Raw genomic sequence first — 15,612 nt, forward strand, 5'->3', positions numbered from 1 at the left:
CTAAAGGAATGCGACGTAATTTTATTATTATGCAAATGAAGTGACAAGCACCTAATTTGTGACAGTTTCACTCGACAACGCTTTCAATTTCTTCTTGAGAACCTTGCCTGGGTTGAGAACGTACACGCATTTCTTATCGATCTCAATACACTCTTCACGACTAGTTTCGATCTTTGTTTTCGCAACAGATATGCATCTTCGAATAGTTTTCACCAATTCTTCATATAGATTTACAGGAGATTGGCCGTGTGGTTTCTGACTGACTTTATTCTCAGGATCAGTAGCCTTAGTGTCCATATTCTCGCCCTTGCCTTCACTTGTTTCTTCAGGGTCTTCTTCAGTAATACTCTCTAAATGTGTCCCATCATTACTTTTCGAGAACTTGATCTTGAGATATCTATTAGTCACTCTTTTGTTGCAGTCGTACAACGCAGCTAGTGCAATCTGAGGAGGTGTGAAAAGGAACGCAACATCGCTGAGAAGAGCATAATCATTAAGCCACTTTTTCGCTTCATCATAGAGAGTTCCAATAGTGTCTATGTTGACATCATACATGACTGGTGTAGGATGCATTAGAACTTGTTGAAGGTCAAGGAAGAAACCGTAGAGCGGTCTGAATGGGTGATGAACTAGAAGGGTAAATCTAAGCGATTGTAAGACGTCAAATTCTAGATTCAAAATGTCCAGCTTCTCTGTTTTCGGAAGAAGGCTGCAAAAAGAATCTATAGATATGAAGTAGTTTTCCAGCTTTGCTGCCAAGAAGACGCAAGTGAACACGATGTTCTTGGGATGATACGTCATGGGTGAATTATGAAGGTAAAACCTCTGAAAAAAAGCAACAGCTGTAGCCTTAACTTGAGTGGGCATCCGAAAATGGGCACATGTTTGCAAAATCTGCTGGGCGAAGAATTGAAGGTATTTTTGCTGTTCGTCGAACGTTATTAGATCTAGCACCTTGTCAGATGTGAGTTTATCCGCATGCTGAGCGAATACTTCGCCTTTCTCTAAGCTCATCTTCTCCTTAGTTTCTTCAAATCGTTCTATAGCTGCCATTCGTCCATTTTCATATGTTGATTTCTTGACGTGGTCGAGTTCATCACTTGTGAAAGACCATAGTTGATATTGAGAAGATCGCCTGTACAAATCATCAATAGAAACCGTCGTCTTTTGTTTTGGCACTGTCAGCTCTGCTGAGGATCCATCAGTTTCACTCTCTGTCATGAAGCCGTATGAATTGCAAGCGTCTTCCAAGTTGGACCTGTTATCTGCATATGCGCTTCCTTCATGCTGCCTCACTCAGAGGTTCAGTCTTAAACTGGATCAAGGCAAGCTACTCGAAAACGTTGCACACCCACGATCAAATGATTCTTCGTGTATATTTCAAAGAATTCCTCATATCTTTCTTGAAGAATCCAGAGTACTATGCTGAAGCCTGTCCTACGCGCATGAAACTATCTCCGAATGTCTCTAATGCATTCGTTTATGACACTATACACATGTATACCTATATTAGTTTCTCACTGATACCGTCTCTAGATTCCTCCTTTATTTTACATGATACCCCACACGTCCTCGCATCCGTGACAGAACTTAGAGCAAGCCACAGAAGCCGATAAAGGATAATTGGAAAGCCCAATCTTCTCATCGACGTATTCGTCAGCAAAGTTATCCTGACCTCTAGCCATGGCACCCACAAAAACGCATATGCTTTCATCTTCATCTAAAGTTTCCACGTAGTCTTGCACTCTTCTGATTTCTGCATCGAAACTTAATGTGATCTTACGGCACTTTGTTGGAAGATGATCCGTGATAGGATTCTTGATCACTTTGAGCAATTTTTCCTCGGAATTTACCAGGCGAATGCTGAGTTTATGCAAAAGCTGCACCATCAAACCAGAGAATCTCTTAAAAGTTCTTGGGATTCTTACGCTGGGATTCACTTCTATCAATACCCCTCTCGCAGTGTGGATAAATACCTGTAGTCTGCCTGCCTTATTGATAGGGGAGTCCAACAAAGTCAAGAGGCACTGATGGGTGATATCAGGTCTGGCTTCGGCAATATCACGGCCCATCTTCCTCAATAAGCCCTGGTGGTCATCACAGTTCAAAAGAGCATATTTGTCACCAGCAGAGGCACCCGTGCCAATCTTATGTGTCTCCAAACATGCCTGCGATAAGACTACCACTAGTCTTTTGGTATCTTTATCCTTCGATGTGAGTACTTGAGGTCTCGTGGGAACGAACGAAGCTGGTGGAGCAGCTGGGGCACCATTTGAAGGCTCCTTTTTTGTGGAGTTGGAACTCAGGGTTTTCAGGGTTTGCTCCTCTGCCATTGTTTTTGTTGTAGCACAGGGTCTTTCAGGTGGATTGTGATTGATGAGATTGAAAAAAAATCAGCGATGAATGCATTGTGCGCTAAGTATGTAAAGAATACCAAGTTCCCAATTTCGGGCAGCCGATACCTAACATAAATTACCACATCCTTAGACTGCCTTTTTCATAGCTTTTTTCTCAAATCGGTTGATCAAACTTCAAAAATTTCACATTCTTTATCAAATACTTAATAGTATCCAACCACCATCTATCCTAGGATCGTGCAGGATATCGATATCAGGACCCTACAGCAAATATCTCTGATCAACGAATTTAGTTACATCAAGTAATCACAGAGTAATCATCAAAATCACTGATATCCCATATGTTCCCCAATGTCTGACGATAGTTTTGATGATGACGATCACTTGCTTATGGAACTCGTGAGAGCCACTCAAAAGCCTCAAGATGACGTTCCAACAACGAATGGCTCGAGCAAGAGCGATTTGAATGATCATACTGCCCATAATCAACCTCAGTCTGATTTGGAGCAACGCATTTTTAGGGCTGACGGTGAGATTGCCATCTTGAGAGCCCAGCTACGAGCGCTTCAAGATCAAAAGTCAGGCGAGTTAACGCGTCTACAAAACGAACTTCTTTCATCAAAGGCGCTGAGTGAGTCTCAAATAAATGCTCTTAAGCAGTCAGTTCAGAGGCTTGAAGATGAGAAGAAGTTCCTTGGAAACGAAGTGAGGGCACTCTCAGCTTCTAAGCGAAGAAAAGTTGAGCCCTCGTATGAGGAGATGAATAAAGCGAAAGAGGTAGCACTGAAATCCCCGGAAGTTTTCGTCAACGAAAAAATTCATCCTGAAGCTCTTGCTGCTCAAAGTGGATACAACATCTACATACAAGACGATTGGTCTCAGTTCTGTGGGCACATCTGGTCTTCAACAATTTTGGGGAGTCCTAGAACGAATCTGGATTTTTTAAACAAAATTTGTCTTGACTCACCCATTGCTATAAGTGAGCATCTTATGATTCCTTCTAAGGCTTCCATAATGTCACATCTTTGGACGTTCATTCTTCGCCTCAAAAATACCAGGTTGGATAGTTTGGTATTCACATTCTGTGATCATTTACTACGGCTTTGCCAGGAACTTCTCCAGCTTTCGAACTCAGCTCTTGCTGTCCCTTTTCTTCTTCTGATGGTGAACACAGCCATAACTTTTAAAACCACAGCTGTCAATGAAGAGCTCATTAAACTCTTGACCTCGAAGCTTGCTCACCTACTGAGTTATTTTCTGCGCCTTTTGGACTGGACTTTCGAGGCTGGAGATCCACTTTTAGAGAGTCACACTAGAACATATCAACAGGAAGTTCTCGAGAAGTTCACTCTTCTATTAATCTTTGATGTCATGGAAAATGCAACAATGCTAGCTACACAACACGGAGTCAAGTTCGTAAAATCCCTTTGGAATTCAGATATGATGGACGTTTCCCTTATTTTCAAGCTTCTTCCAGAGAATACGGAAAGATTCAAATCTGCTGCTCAAGCTAACATATTATTCAACTTCGTCGAGATGCTCTCTTCTTCACTAACTGATGAAGGCATTGCGATAGCAGACTACCAGGTTGAGAGGAAACTTGTGTCATCCATGATTAAAGTATTTCTAATCGACGTAGAAATCAAGAAGGACTCAATGTTTTACGGCTTGAATAGACCCATAGGAAATAATTGTGACTTCGACATGATATGTCAGATGATTCCCACTGATCCCATGCCTGTTATAGGTCAGCCGTTCATTTCAGTACCCTTCCCAGCACAAGGAAAGAGCCAATGTGAAGAAGAAGTTTTCGAGATGAAGGAAGCACATGAGCATCATATTCTAAGCTTACGACTAAGAATAGCCGCTTTTCTTGAAACTCTTATTATGTCTCCTTCTGGTACGACAATGGACACCATCACCAGTAAAGAGAGTATGAAGTCTATGGTTCGTATCATTGCCTTGGAGCAGAATCACATAATCCACCAGCCCCGCTCAAAGCACGTTCACATGAGAATCTCAATCATCGGAATTTTTCTCAAGATATTATACTTCATCGCTGGCGAGATCGATAATATCAACACCATTATTTACCCAGAAACGCTCTACGAATTGTTCGTGGTACTCATGCGCATAGCTTTTGGGTCTGGCTCTTTAACGAAAAAGGCTGCGGACTTGCTTTCTCATATGAGAACTCACGGGCATGTTCACACAGAGGTTTTCAATAAGCATTGTGAGCAAAGAGCTCGACAGGTAGCCCACTTCAATGTCTACGATGATGGTCCGAAGAAACTTGAGGAGATGGCTGCTCTCGAGAGTGACTTTGCAAACGGACTCGAGTTTCCTTACGAACAAGAAACAATCGAAATCGCGAGAGAAATCTTAAGTCTTTGCGTCAATCACGACGAGGCCGATAATCTTTACTTCAACATGAACTACGAGGAGTCCTAATAATATTTTCTGATGATGTATTAGTTACAAATGTACTCGTATATTACGCTTAAGCAGTCTTGACGGAAGTCTGGAAGCCGTTGTTGAATCTTCTGCTGACGTGCTTAAGGTAGGCCATTCTACCGGTACCAGTAGTTCTTCTTCTCTTGGCCTTGGAAGCCCAGTTGTAAGATCTCATCTTAGCAGATGGGTAGCCACAAGAAGCACAGGTCTTCTTCTGGGCGTGCAAAGAACGACGGCCACATCTGTTGCAGATGATGTGAGACTTGTTGTGTCTCTTACCCATAGATGGAGTACCCTCTGCATTTGTTAGTATATGATTACACACACGGAGACAATTAGTTGGACGGATGGATGAAAACGATACCAGTACGGATTTGGGGATTTGAGGATTCGATCTGAGAATTTGCACTTGGCAGTCTAGGGATCATTCTGGGAAATGTTCATCTTGACTATCCTTGGTTTCGAGAAGGTCAGACAATGGTGTCGACGAAGCAGGAGGAAGTTGGGAATTGAAAAAGCATATAACTTTGGCATCAATTTTCTTATAGATTAAGTCTCGTCGTCGTTGAGGATTTACATACTACCCATGTTGACTGATTATTGATATAGATGTAAGGAAGGAAACCTAACTTAAAGCCGACTTTTTTTTTCTCTAGGACGATGCCAGGCGGATGCCGGAAAATTTTCTCGAAGGTGTGCATAGTAACCGCAAAAAAATATGAGTAAACGTGACTTAGGGCTCAAGCCCTCAATAGTCAAAAATCCATCTTTAGTCCATTAGCAAGCTACTTAAGATTGGCAAGTTTGCGATATATTTAAGTGAGGAGGACTTGTCGAAATGATCACAGGTGAATAAGAGAAAAGTAAAGAACGGGTATTAAATTGCCTTTTTTTCAATTCAGATATATGCGTTTACTGGGAATTGAAAAAAAAAAATTTTTGCGCAAGCCCGGAATCGAACCGGGGGCCCAACGATGGCAACGTTGGATTTTGCCACTAAACCACTTGCGCTTTCTATGCATGTAAGCCGTTCGATTGCCTAGTACACTGATGTGGTGGTGGCTCACATTATGCAGTATCTAAATGTGAGTTTATAGTATATGCAGGATTTCACTCGAAAAGGTCTCACCATTCGAATCTTGAGCACGCTTAATCAAACGTCTAGCGAAAACACACAAAAAAGAATAATTATAAAAAAGAAAAGGTTCGTCAGTGCGTCTGTTCTCTAATAATTTTGACTCTTCTGTGCTTCTACACACACGCAAATATGTGTTAACACCATGACGAATCGTTTACAGTGAAATTACCCTCCCGACCACGATAATCGGAGCTATGCCGGGTCGTCTCTCAACTAGATTCCGCTAGTGCCTAGTTTACATTAGGAAATAAAGGAGAAACTCATCAAAAAGTAGAGAAAAATGTAACTTCACGCCTCGGCAACACTACGTATATCGGGGACAGACTCTTCACTAGATATGACCGAGCAACAACTTTTCAAAATAGGTAAAGTCCCCGGTAAATTCTACACTTGCAACTATTGAAGAAGAAGAACCCTAAGCCCATGTATTTTGCGCGAGGGTTTCAACCACCACTTAATCATATCACTGCGGTTACTCTGAAGTTGTGAATGTCACCACGATGAAATCAATACATTACATGAAGAAGATGTATTTAAGGCAAGACTATTTTTTTTTTTTTTTTCTATTTTGCTTTATGCTTTTTTTTTTTTTCCTTAGCTTCGTCCTTTACTTTCTCTAACACTAACCCTCCACCAACCTATTCGCAGTCATGCTGCACGTAGCGAGGGAACTGGTAGCACGAATTATCGCGTTTGTTTGTTTTGACGACACGCTGCTGCATAGGTGACCAAACAACTTCAGTATACTAAGACTAAAACTTCCTTCAAACTCTTCCAGCTACAATCTGAACAAATGGACCATCAGTTCCCGCCCTCTTCTCCGGTCACACATGACACGGAGCAAAGAGACCCCTTCTCTAAGCTCAAAGGTTCTACCATAGGGTTTCCCCAGAGAGGTAGATTCGACTACCCAACTCCCAACCCATCTTCTACGGCAGGCAGATCGTCGTCACCAGCAAGACAGGCAGATGATAGTGAAAACAATATTACTTTTAGCAGGCCTGCTAAGACAACGGCACCAATCAATAAAAGCTTCAACATTGTGAATCCAGACTCACTGGTTTTAAGAGTACCATTACTCACATCAAAACCTGAATTCTTCATCGGGAGAAGCCTGAAGTCTTGTGATTTTTCATTTAAGCCTATTGATAAGGCTGTTTCCAGAACTCACATCAAAGTCTACCACTCTGATGATAGCTTAGCTATTACGTGCCTAGGTTACAACGGAGTTGGGATGATATTGCCTCGCGTTTGCGAGGTTCATAAAGTTGAAGGGAAGGAGTCTTATTATAGATTGCAAGAAGCAAGCAAGCCGTTGAAGTTGCAAAATCTCTCAAAAACCATCCACTTGGACTACCAGCACACTGAGTTTCATGTGAGTAGGGGGGAGACGGTCGAAATGCCACGGTTTACCAACATTCTCTTCCAGATCCACAGTAAAGTCGTCTTGCTTAATCCTGATGATTATGAAGAGGCCCTTACCGACGAGGAAGATTTCAGACTCATGAAAGCAACAGAAAGCGACCACAACATCGATGAAGAGGTTCCTTCGAAGAAACAAGATAGTGCTGGTGATAAGAGTACTAAAAAAGAAGATGCTACTCCTTTAAATTCATCAAAATTTAAGCCCTGTACACCAAAGAAAGTATCATACCGTGTGACTTCGGAAGAGCCCACCCCAATTAAGACATCCAAACTGAAAACCTCCCTTCCAAAAATTGCCTCTGAGGACAAAGAGAATGCTGAAATTAGAAACATAGGCGAAAGCGAAAAGGATGATTTGCATGATATTGCCCGACCTTTCAAAAGAGCCACCACACCTATGGCTAATAGAACCAACAATGTCTCCAAAAGTCCTCTCGTTAAGCGGAGGGCGACAAGCGAGGAGCCAGTAGGATCAAAAAAATCTAAGAAGGAACCTGCTAGAGACGCGGAGGGTAAACTCATCATTGATGATTCATGCATCAAGGGTCTAAAAAACGTGCGTGAAATCAGCAACATTCTTATTAATCATCTAGCATTCTCTAGGCTTTCTTCAACGCCTGCTTCATTTTTGAATACAATACTGGCAGTGGTTTCCGAGCTCACGCTAGAGCAATTGAGGACTGTGCTTCATCAGATTGATTGCATTGGTGTCATCTACAGAGAAGGCAAAGATGCTGCCGGAAAGCCCCTTGAGGAGGAGTACTACTACATTCCTGAGAAGGATGAAGACTCTGAGAGGACCAAGCTCGTAAGCTCCATCAAGGGTCACGGTGGTTTGAGAGCTTGCAGAAGGAAACACAAACAGTACTATTGGAAGAAACCTGCTCCCATCAAGAAATAGATTTCCAAAAACATCCTAATTTTATTTTCATTTAAGCTTCAACTTTGATTCTTTTGAGTTTTGGCCCACTGGACGCAAGCTCGGTAGAAATCTCTATAGTCTCCGCTTTGACGCTGGCATCCTCCGATTTCGTCGAAGGATCTTGTTCTATTTTTACTTCATGTTTAACTCTTACGCCGTCCTTTTGGTTGATTCCATTATTCAAATCCGAAAGGTCAGCAGCGAACATGACCAGTTGGGCCCACCCAGCATACTTCCCAAACAACTTCTGTAGATGAAGACGAACCTGATGATACGAAACCTTGTTCATAGTCTTCGGCCCTTTGTACTTGTAATCTCGAGTAGCGATCTGCAAAACATGTGTATCAACTGGCACTACATCGTGCTTATCCAATGCCATGAGGCAGATGCAATCAGCAACTTTAGGGCCCACACCTGAGAGCTGAAGAAGATACTCGTGGGCATCTTCATAGCTCTTCTGCCTCTGCGCATGCAACGTCTCCATGGTGATTTCAGGAATCTCAGGGTTCATGAAAAGCTTTGCAGTTTGATTGATGTACTTCGCTCTGTAACCAAATCCGAGATCTCTTAGCTTTTGTTCCACGTCTGGGCCTGCGAGAGCAGCAGGCTCCGGAAAAGTGAAATATGCATGGTCATCATAGTCATTGATGTAAGTACCAAACTCTTGGCATAAAGCATCACACATTTTAGAGATTCTCTTGACATTGTTATTCGACGAGCAGATAAACAGCACTACCGTCTCCCATGGATCCTGTCTCAAGATTCTAATTCCAGGAAAAGTGGCAAAAGAAACCGCTCTGCTCTTTGATCTGTACTTGAGCTCGACCTCTGCCCATTGCGCGTAGAGTTCCTTAAGTTTCACATTTAGATTGAAATAGTCATGAATAAATTCTCTTGTTGTCTCGTATGCTTTTGATATACCGCTTGACAGGGACTGATCGTCTGGAAGTATGCATGCGTAGTGTAAATGACTTGAGTCTTGCTTCAAGAGGATAATCTGGCCGTTAGCGGTGAAGCTCCAAACGGAATCCACATTTTTCCAGCGAAATGTTTGGCCACAACGTAGAACACGAGCGAGTGATAATTCGACAGGGGAAAGGGGTATCAGTTTCCAAAGAAGGTTGGCAGTCATTTTAAGAAGAAGAGAACTGGGTGTGAGAATCAGAGCGCGTCTCATCGAGTTCATGTACGCGATAGGAAATGTAATTACAGAGATATGCCCAAACGGTCAAGTGCGACAGATAAAAGGTTCTTGAGCACTGCTGCGGTTGAGTCTAGCAGCCTATTCTTCAAACATTTCATTATAATTTGCGTTTTGCCTTTCTTTGGATTCTGCAAAACTTCATCATCTTTTGTGTTGGCGTCATATCTGAAATTGAAGGTAATCTCTTTCAACATTGAACCCAAGGTATGCTCGATTTTAAAACCCTCAGTAACATTTCAAGCACTCTGATCATCAGTTGTCTTTATCTGTGTTGGAGAAACTTCATTAACTAGACTTGTTGATAGTATTTCTCGGACTATCTATAAGTTAAATGTCCACTCCGTACTTCTATTTTGGCTTATACGACGAGGAAGATTCTTTTAACGTCAACTTTGTTTATTTGGTCTCGATGAATCTGTCTTTTTACATGTGTAACTGCAATACAAGTTGAGTCTATAAGGTTTGCCAATAGATTGATGCAGAATTTAGGGCCACGTTTCTTTCATCGTATTTGCTTAACATCCATGTAAACCATATTCACCATATTCGAGAGCCTGGAATTGGACAGTCAGATGTTAAGATGTACAATCTCAAAGCTACAGACATATCCCACTAAAGTAGACTTTGTCATGATAAAATCGAAAAGTAGACATCTGTGAGTCTCTGAAGTCTAAAGGTGCTTGGAGATGCTGGTAGAAGTCGATTTGAACATAAACACAAAAATTTCTTTGGCGGGGTAATCGAAGCCAGAGGCTGAAAGGTAAAGATACAAGAGAAGTATTTGACTATATGGCCATCACTTCCTTCCTCATTGCGAGTAGCAGGCGAAGACTACGACATGCATCTTCGAGATTATCCTCTAGGAGTGTCGGGTAATCGTACTTGAATAAAGCTCTGCTCGACTTTTGAAAGTACCAAGCCCCTTGTTTCTTGTGAAACAGTTCAATTTCTTCAGGCTGAAGGTTGAACGCACAGTGCCAGTTGTAAAAGTTAATGTAGGCATTCATAGCCTTACGATGGAACCTCTTACTGCTATTGTAGTTATGTGCGAGTTCTTTAAATCGAGCTCTCCAAGCGTTAGAAATTACCTTGTGAAATTGAAGAAGCTGATCCGTCTTCTTGTATAATTTCGGACTTAAATCAGAAAATTCCTTCTCACTTAGTTGCGATCGATGTTGGTACACACGAGATACCGTGCTCAACGTCTTGCGAAGCTTACTGATTTCCTCAGCAAATGTTCTGAATTTTGTAATCAAGTTGCCGTTTACCTCTACCGTAAGATTATAAAACAACTTTTTAAATTGTTCTAAGACAGTGGCGACTCTCTGATCACTATCAAAGGCTCTAGGGGAAAACTTCGATATGATGTTCAAACGGTCAATCTCCTCCTCAACCGGCTTTTGCAAAGTTTGAACTGTCCCAACCTCAGCCTTCCAAAACATTTCGGTATCGCCAATACATGTGAGCGTTCTAATTGCGTGCAACAATTCTTTGAGATTTAGAATGGAATAAAGACTGTGGCCGCTCACTGGCTTCGGATACTTCTTTGGAACCCGTTTCGCCATCTGCCTCTGCACTCTCCAACGTCTTTTCAGGTGGCTCTTTGGCGCTTACTATTGAAAGGTTGGGGCTCGCAGCTTTCTCAATTTGGGACCCGGTTGAAGACCTAAACCTTTCATGGCGTCGAGAAACAATTTCATGTCTCAATTGTGATTTGTCTTGGTCTCTCGTCTTGGCCAGCACTGCATCATCTTTGTTCCTGACTGTTGAGACCCACTCTGGTTTCGTCGTCGATTGTGATGTAGCCTGCTGTTCATGTTGTGGTCCAGGTATAAGCATGGGCTCATGGCGTTCTGTTCTTGAATTCATCGACTGCAATAATGGTCTCCTACCAGTTTGCCTCTTGCTGTAGTCAAAAATCTCATCTTGGGTTCTCTGACCCGCAAAGGTTGCTGGGGATGTCTTGCTTGAGAATATGGAACTGGGTTCAAATAATTCCTTTCCATTCTCATCAGAAAGCTGAGCTGACATAGAAGCCTTTCTCTCGTGTCCTTTCTCGATCCTTTGACTTTTCAGAAATGTGTCTTCCACCTCGAACAAGACGATTGGATTCTCATGCGTGACAACTTCTTCATCCGTATCCTCTTTTTTTTTATTGGATTTTCTCGTCTCACCCGAATGGCTTCTCCTAGACATCACCCTAGATAACCTTCGTATCGACTTAAGCACCCCTTTATCCTTTGTACCAATGGTCTCGGAACTTCGATTCTCGGTCGTCATTATAAAGACTTAATGTTATCAGAAACAGAATAAAGTGTAACATTTTTGAGCAAGTGTACAATCTACGAGTTTCCTATTTTCATCTTCAATTTCGGACGTTAGATCGAGATATCTCGAATAGTCAGTCATGCTGTTTCGGATTAAAGGAGTTGCCAAAATCGTCATTCCTTTGATTTTGTCAGCACAGAGGCACTTTGATAATTCTAATTTAAATGATAGAACGCGATGGCATCAACATGCTTCGTTCCCGGTGTTATGACATTTTTTCCGAAGTTTCCAGAACACCTCTTTCAAATGCAGATGAAAATCAGAACAACATGTAATCGAATTCCGCTCGAAGTAACCCCTTTCAAATTTGATAGCTCGGTGTTGAAGAAAACAAAATGAATCTCTCCATGGAATTTCTGCCTCGAGGTTGTAATGTTCTTGCGAAATGTTTTGCGACAAGAGCAAGACAACATCGATGTCAATGGAAAAAAAAACTAATGAAAATCTCCCCATTGCTTCGCCCAGGCAATTTTATGTAAAAATTGAGCCAGATGTAAATGACAAAAAGCTACTCCCACAAAGTACTGATTCCTAAAGGGAATAGCCGCCTCTGTACCCATCAGAGAAGTTCTCTAGCATTCTTCCTCATGCATCGAGCGAAATCTTACATACTCGACTCATAATCAACTCATCGTCTTACGAGGAGGCCCTTATATTTACAGGTTCAGAAGAGCAAAGTGATTAGTGGTTTACTGAATTTATCAGCCCACCTTTACGCTGGGATCTACATCAACTGCGCGGTGCGCGTAATTTAGTAAGCCATTGCCATCACCAACCGAGTCCATGGAAGAAAAGTGTCCCATATGCTTCAAGCAATTCCCAATACCATTTCTAGAACGCCATGTGAACTCCTGCTTAGATACTTTGGAACTGCTGCTGCTGCCGGTGCCGGCCACTGTGAGCGGCCTGGCGGAAGGTGAATCAGATGAGTCTACTATGAAAGAGCCAAAGCAGCTAGACGCGTTTGCAGCTCTTGGTTTGAAGACAGATTCATGGAGGAATTCTGATAAAGCCGTGAAGAAAGAGAAAGCCACGCTCACAGGCATTCTTATCGCGGAAAGACGCTTGAAGCGCAAACAGGAAGAGCTTGAAAGAGAGATCAAGAGGCAGTCTTTGGAGAAGAGCTCGCTGCTAGATGAATCTTCACAGCTGGCAGGGTCACTGGGTCAGGCACGCGAGACTGGTGTTTGCGACGCTCATGGAAGCACTCAGGTAGCGGGCTCAGTCGAGAATGATCATACTGATATTCTGGGTAAGCTGGACAGCCAGGTCGGTGTATTAAGGAACAGACAACGAGATCGGAACGATGAGCTCGCAAAGTTGACAAGAGAAGCGGAGTTACCACTAGCGCAAAGACTACGACCAAAGACTCTTGATGATTTCTTTGGACAGGAGAAACTAGTTGGTGAGAATGGCGTGCTTCGAAACATCATGAGCGCAGAGCAGATACCCTCGTTCATTCTTTGGGGTGTGCCAGGTGTTGGGAAAACATCATTGGCCCGCATAATTGCGACGTCATCTAACTACAAATTTGTTGAATTATCAGGGGCGGACAGTAATGCTAAGAAGCTTAAAGAGGCATTTGCTGATGCACAATCAGAACGACAACTTACAGGGCAAAGAACTATTCTATTCCTCGACGAGATTCACAGATTTAACAGAGCTGTGCAAGATTTGCTCTTGCCAGTCATCGAGAAGGGTACTGTAACAGTGATAGGGGCCACCACGGAAAACCCATCCTTCACATTAAACAATGCTCTCTTATCCAGAATGCATACGTTTGTGATGGAGCCACTATCCAACGAAGCTCTTGTGAAGATTTTGAATCGTGGGCTCTTCTTGATTAACAAGACAAGGAAGCTTGTCTACAAGCTACATTTGATTGCCCTAAGCAGAGATGCAATAAACCACATAGCACGCGTGAGTACTGGAGATTCACGAGTCGCCCTTAATATATTGGAGTCAATCAACGCTTATTTGTCAGGTATGATTTACAAGGTCGTAAAAAAAGAAGAACCTGAAATTGAGACTATTGATTTTGATCCGAAGTTTGGTGTGATTAAAGTTGGCATTGAGGAGTTGAAGCCGCTCATGAGATCGCAAAACTTTCATCAAATGTATGATAAGGTGGGTGAGAACCACTACGATACAATAAGTGCATTCCATAAATCAGTTCGAGGTTGCAATGCTGACGCTGCCGTGTTCTATCTAGTGCGCATGCTCAGTGGTGGCGAAGACCCTCTTTTTATCGCCAGGCGAATGATCGTAATCGCAAGTGAAGATATTGGGCTACGTGATTCCTCGTGTTTGCCGTTTGCGATCTCCGTCATGGAGGCCATACAGTTCATTGGTATGCCAGAAGGTGAGATCATCTTGGCTCACTGTGCTGTTAAACTTTCAAGAGCTCCTAAGTCCACCAAATCCTATAGAGCGCTCAGAGGGGCTCAAGCATTGCTCAAGGAAAATCCCGATGTGATGAAATTGCCAATTCCATTGCACTTAAGAAATGCTCCAACAGCTTTGATGAAGGATTTGGGTTATGGGAATACCTACAAATACAATCCTCACTATAAACATGGGAAGGTGGTACAGGAGTATCTCCCACCCGAATTGAACGAAACAAAGTTTGTTGAAAATGGTCATTTCAAAGACGGTACAGATCGCTTGGTGAGCATGGAGGAAATGAAAGCCCTTGATGAAGAGCGACAAGCTTTTGAAGAGTTCAAGAGATCGAAACGTGAAGAACGAAGTACTTTGGCAAAAAATTCTCGTAAGCAATCCCGGGAAAAGACAAGAACACTCATAGAACTGGTTGAAGACAGCGCCGAGAGACTTAATAGTTACGATGAATTTTTAGACCAAAGCGATCAACCTGAATATTTCGATGGAGATGAACGAGATCACTACTCGGATGATCCTGACGCATCTCACAATTTTGAGTGTTCATATGATGAGTTTGTGAATGAGAAGTCTTTTGAGCAGAGAGACAGCCCCATCCATTATGATGAAATGACTATTTAATATCGTTAGTATAGATACTCGAGGCTGCTCTCATATACGGATCGCTAAGGGGGTATTGATACTTGGCCATAGAGGTCTTATCTAGTGGTCGAGGCATACTAATGACCATAGGTACAAGTTGTTTGTCGATAATTACCTGACAAGCAAGAATACTCAACCCCATTATGAGTACAACAATCCAAAGGCCGAAAAAGGCACAGGATACGAAAAGTTCAATGAGAAGAGACTTTTTGTACGTATCGATGAGCTCATCGCCGGCTCTTTTAAGGGTAGCTCCTAGGTTCTGACTGTTCTTTGTAGCGTCCTCTACGACAGTTGACATCAATTCTTTGCTCTCGTCTTCTTGGAGAGTGGGAAACTCAATTTTTAAATTTTCATGAAGCCAGCGTAACCCGTCTTCGACTTTATCAAGCTTTCGTCCAAGCGTACAATAGACAACGGTTCGTAGAGGCGCCGCAAAAGGAGTTGATCCAAATACAGAGTTTATCGTGTCATTGACAGACGTCTCGACGTCGACGAGGGTGTCAAGAAGGCTTGTGGTAGTCTCGTGTAGCGAGCCAAATATCGCCTCATTAAGTTTGTCCAGCAGATTGTCCAAGGCAACGTTCGTTTGTAAGACGTAATTGTCAATCCCATCACGCAGTGCTGTGTTTTTCATATCTAACGAGTAAAGCTGTTGGAAGGCTCGGGAAGTTATTGTGAGGAGCCAGAACTGTAACCCAACAGCTATCAAGCCTGCCAAACCAATAAGAAGACAATTTCT

At 42.5% G+C, this 15,612-nt stretch overlaps 9 protein-coding genes and 1 non-coding gene across 10 annotated transcripts; 3 read left to right on the top strand and 7 right to left on the bottom strand. All coding sequences in view use genetic code 12, as the record gives it.

Annotated features, from left to right (window-relative positions):
- Positions 1 to 51: 51 nt before the first annotated feature.
- On the bottom strand, positions 52 to 1,221 carry CJI96_0004036 (TFIIH complex kinase subunit CCL1; the record flags this gene model as incomplete). The annotated part of the gene is made up of 1 exon (XM_029037271.2): positions 52 to 1,221. The coding sequence occupies one exon, from the start codon at positions 1,219 to 1,221 to the stop codon at positions 52 to 54; it is 1,170 nt and encodes a 389-aa protein (XP_028888327.2).
- A 329-nt stretch (positions 1,222 to 1,550) lies between these two features.
- NEP1 (18S rRNA pseudouridine methyltransferase) lies at positions 1,551 to 2,333 on the bottom strand (the record flags this gene model as incomplete). The annotated part of the gene is made up of 1 exon (XM_029037272.2): positions 1,551 to 2,333. The coding sequence occupies one exon, from the start codon at positions 2,331 to 2,333 to the stop codon at positions 1,551 to 1,553; it is 783 nt and encodes a 260-aa protein (XP_028888328.1).
- Positions 2,334 to 2,708: 375 nt separating this feature from the next.
- Positions 2,709 to 4,808, top strand: CJI96_0004038 (uncharacterized protein; the record flags this gene model as incomplete). Its single annotated transcript, XM_029037273.2, has 1 exon — positions 2,709 to 4,808. One exon carries the CDS (start codon positions 2,709 to 2,711, stop codon positions 4,806 to 4,808), a length of 2,100 nt encoding a protein of 699 aa, XP_028888329.1.
- Positions 4,809 to 4,857: 49 nt separating this feature from the next.
- Positions 4,858 to 5,399, bottom strand: RPL37B (60S ribosomal protein eL37; the record flags this gene model as incomplete). Its single annotated transcript, XM_029037274.1, has 2 exons — positions 4,858 to 5,108; positions 5,393 to 5,399. 2 exons carry the CDS (start codon positions 5,397 to 5,399, stop codon positions 4,858 to 4,860), a joined length of 258 nt encoding a protein of 85 aa, XP_028888330.1.
- Positions 5,400 to 5,751: 352 nt separating this feature from the next.
- On the bottom strand, positions 5,752 to 5,822 carry CJI96_0004040. Its single transcript has one exon. It is a non-coding gene; the product is annotated as a tRNA-Gly (tRNA).
- Positions 5,823 to 6,742: 920 nt separating this feature from the next.
- TOS4 (Tos4p) lies at positions 6,743 to 8,275 on the top strand (the record flags this gene model as incomplete). The annotated part of the gene is made up of 1 exon (XM_029037275.2): positions 6,743 to 8,275. One exon carries the CDS (start codon positions 6,743 to 6,745, stop codon positions 8,273 to 8,275), a length of 1,533 nt encoding a protein of 510 aa, XP_028888331.2.
- Positions 8,276 to 8,306: 31 nt separating this feature from the next.
- Positions 8,307 to 9,428, bottom strand: OGG1 (8-oxoguanine glycosylase OGG1; the record flags this gene model as incomplete). The annotated part of the gene is made up of 1 exon (XM_029037276.2): positions 8,307 to 9,428. One exon carries the CDS (start codon positions 9,426 to 9,428, stop codon positions 8,307 to 8,309), a length of 1,122 nt encoding a protein of 373 aa, XP_028888332.1.
- Positions 9,429 to 10,285: 857 nt separating this feature from the next.
- Positions 10,286 to 10,942, bottom strand: CJI96_0004043 (uncharacterized protein; the record flags this gene model as incomplete). Its single annotated transcript, XM_054702158.1, has 1 exon — positions 10,286 to 10,942. The coding sequence occupies one exon, from the start codon at positions 10,940 to 10,942 to the stop codon at positions 10,286 to 10,288; it is 657 nt and encodes a 218-aa protein (XP_054558133.1).
- A 28-nt stretch (positions 10,943 to 10,970) lies between these two features.
- Positions 10,971 to 11,780, bottom strand: CJI96_0004044 (uncharacterized protein; the record flags this gene model as incomplete). Its single annotated transcript, XM_029037277.2, has 1 exon — positions 10,971 to 11,780. One exon carries the CDS (start codon positions 11,778 to 11,780, stop codon positions 10,971 to 10,973), a length of 810 nt encoding a protein of 269 aa, XP_028888333.2.
- An 831-nt stretch (positions 11,781 to 12,611) lies between these two features.
- CJI96_0004045 (ssDNA-dependent ATPase) lies at positions 12,612 to 14,849 on the top strand (the record flags this gene model as incomplete). The annotated part of the gene is made up of 1 exon (XM_029037278.2): positions 12,612 to 14,849. The coding sequence occupies one exon, from the start codon at positions 12,612 to 12,614 to the stop codon at positions 14,847 to 14,849; it is 2,238 nt and encodes a 745-aa protein (XP_028888334.2).
- Positions 14,850 to 15,612: the final 763 nt, after the last annotated feature.

Source organism: Candidozyma auris, chromosome 4 (genome assembly GCF_003013715.1).
Source record: "Candidozyma auris chromosome 4, complete sequence".
In the NCBI taxonomy this organism is placed as follows: Eukaryota; Fungi; Ascomycota; class Pichiomycetes; order Serinales; family Metschnikowiaceae; genus Candidozyma; species Candidozyma auris.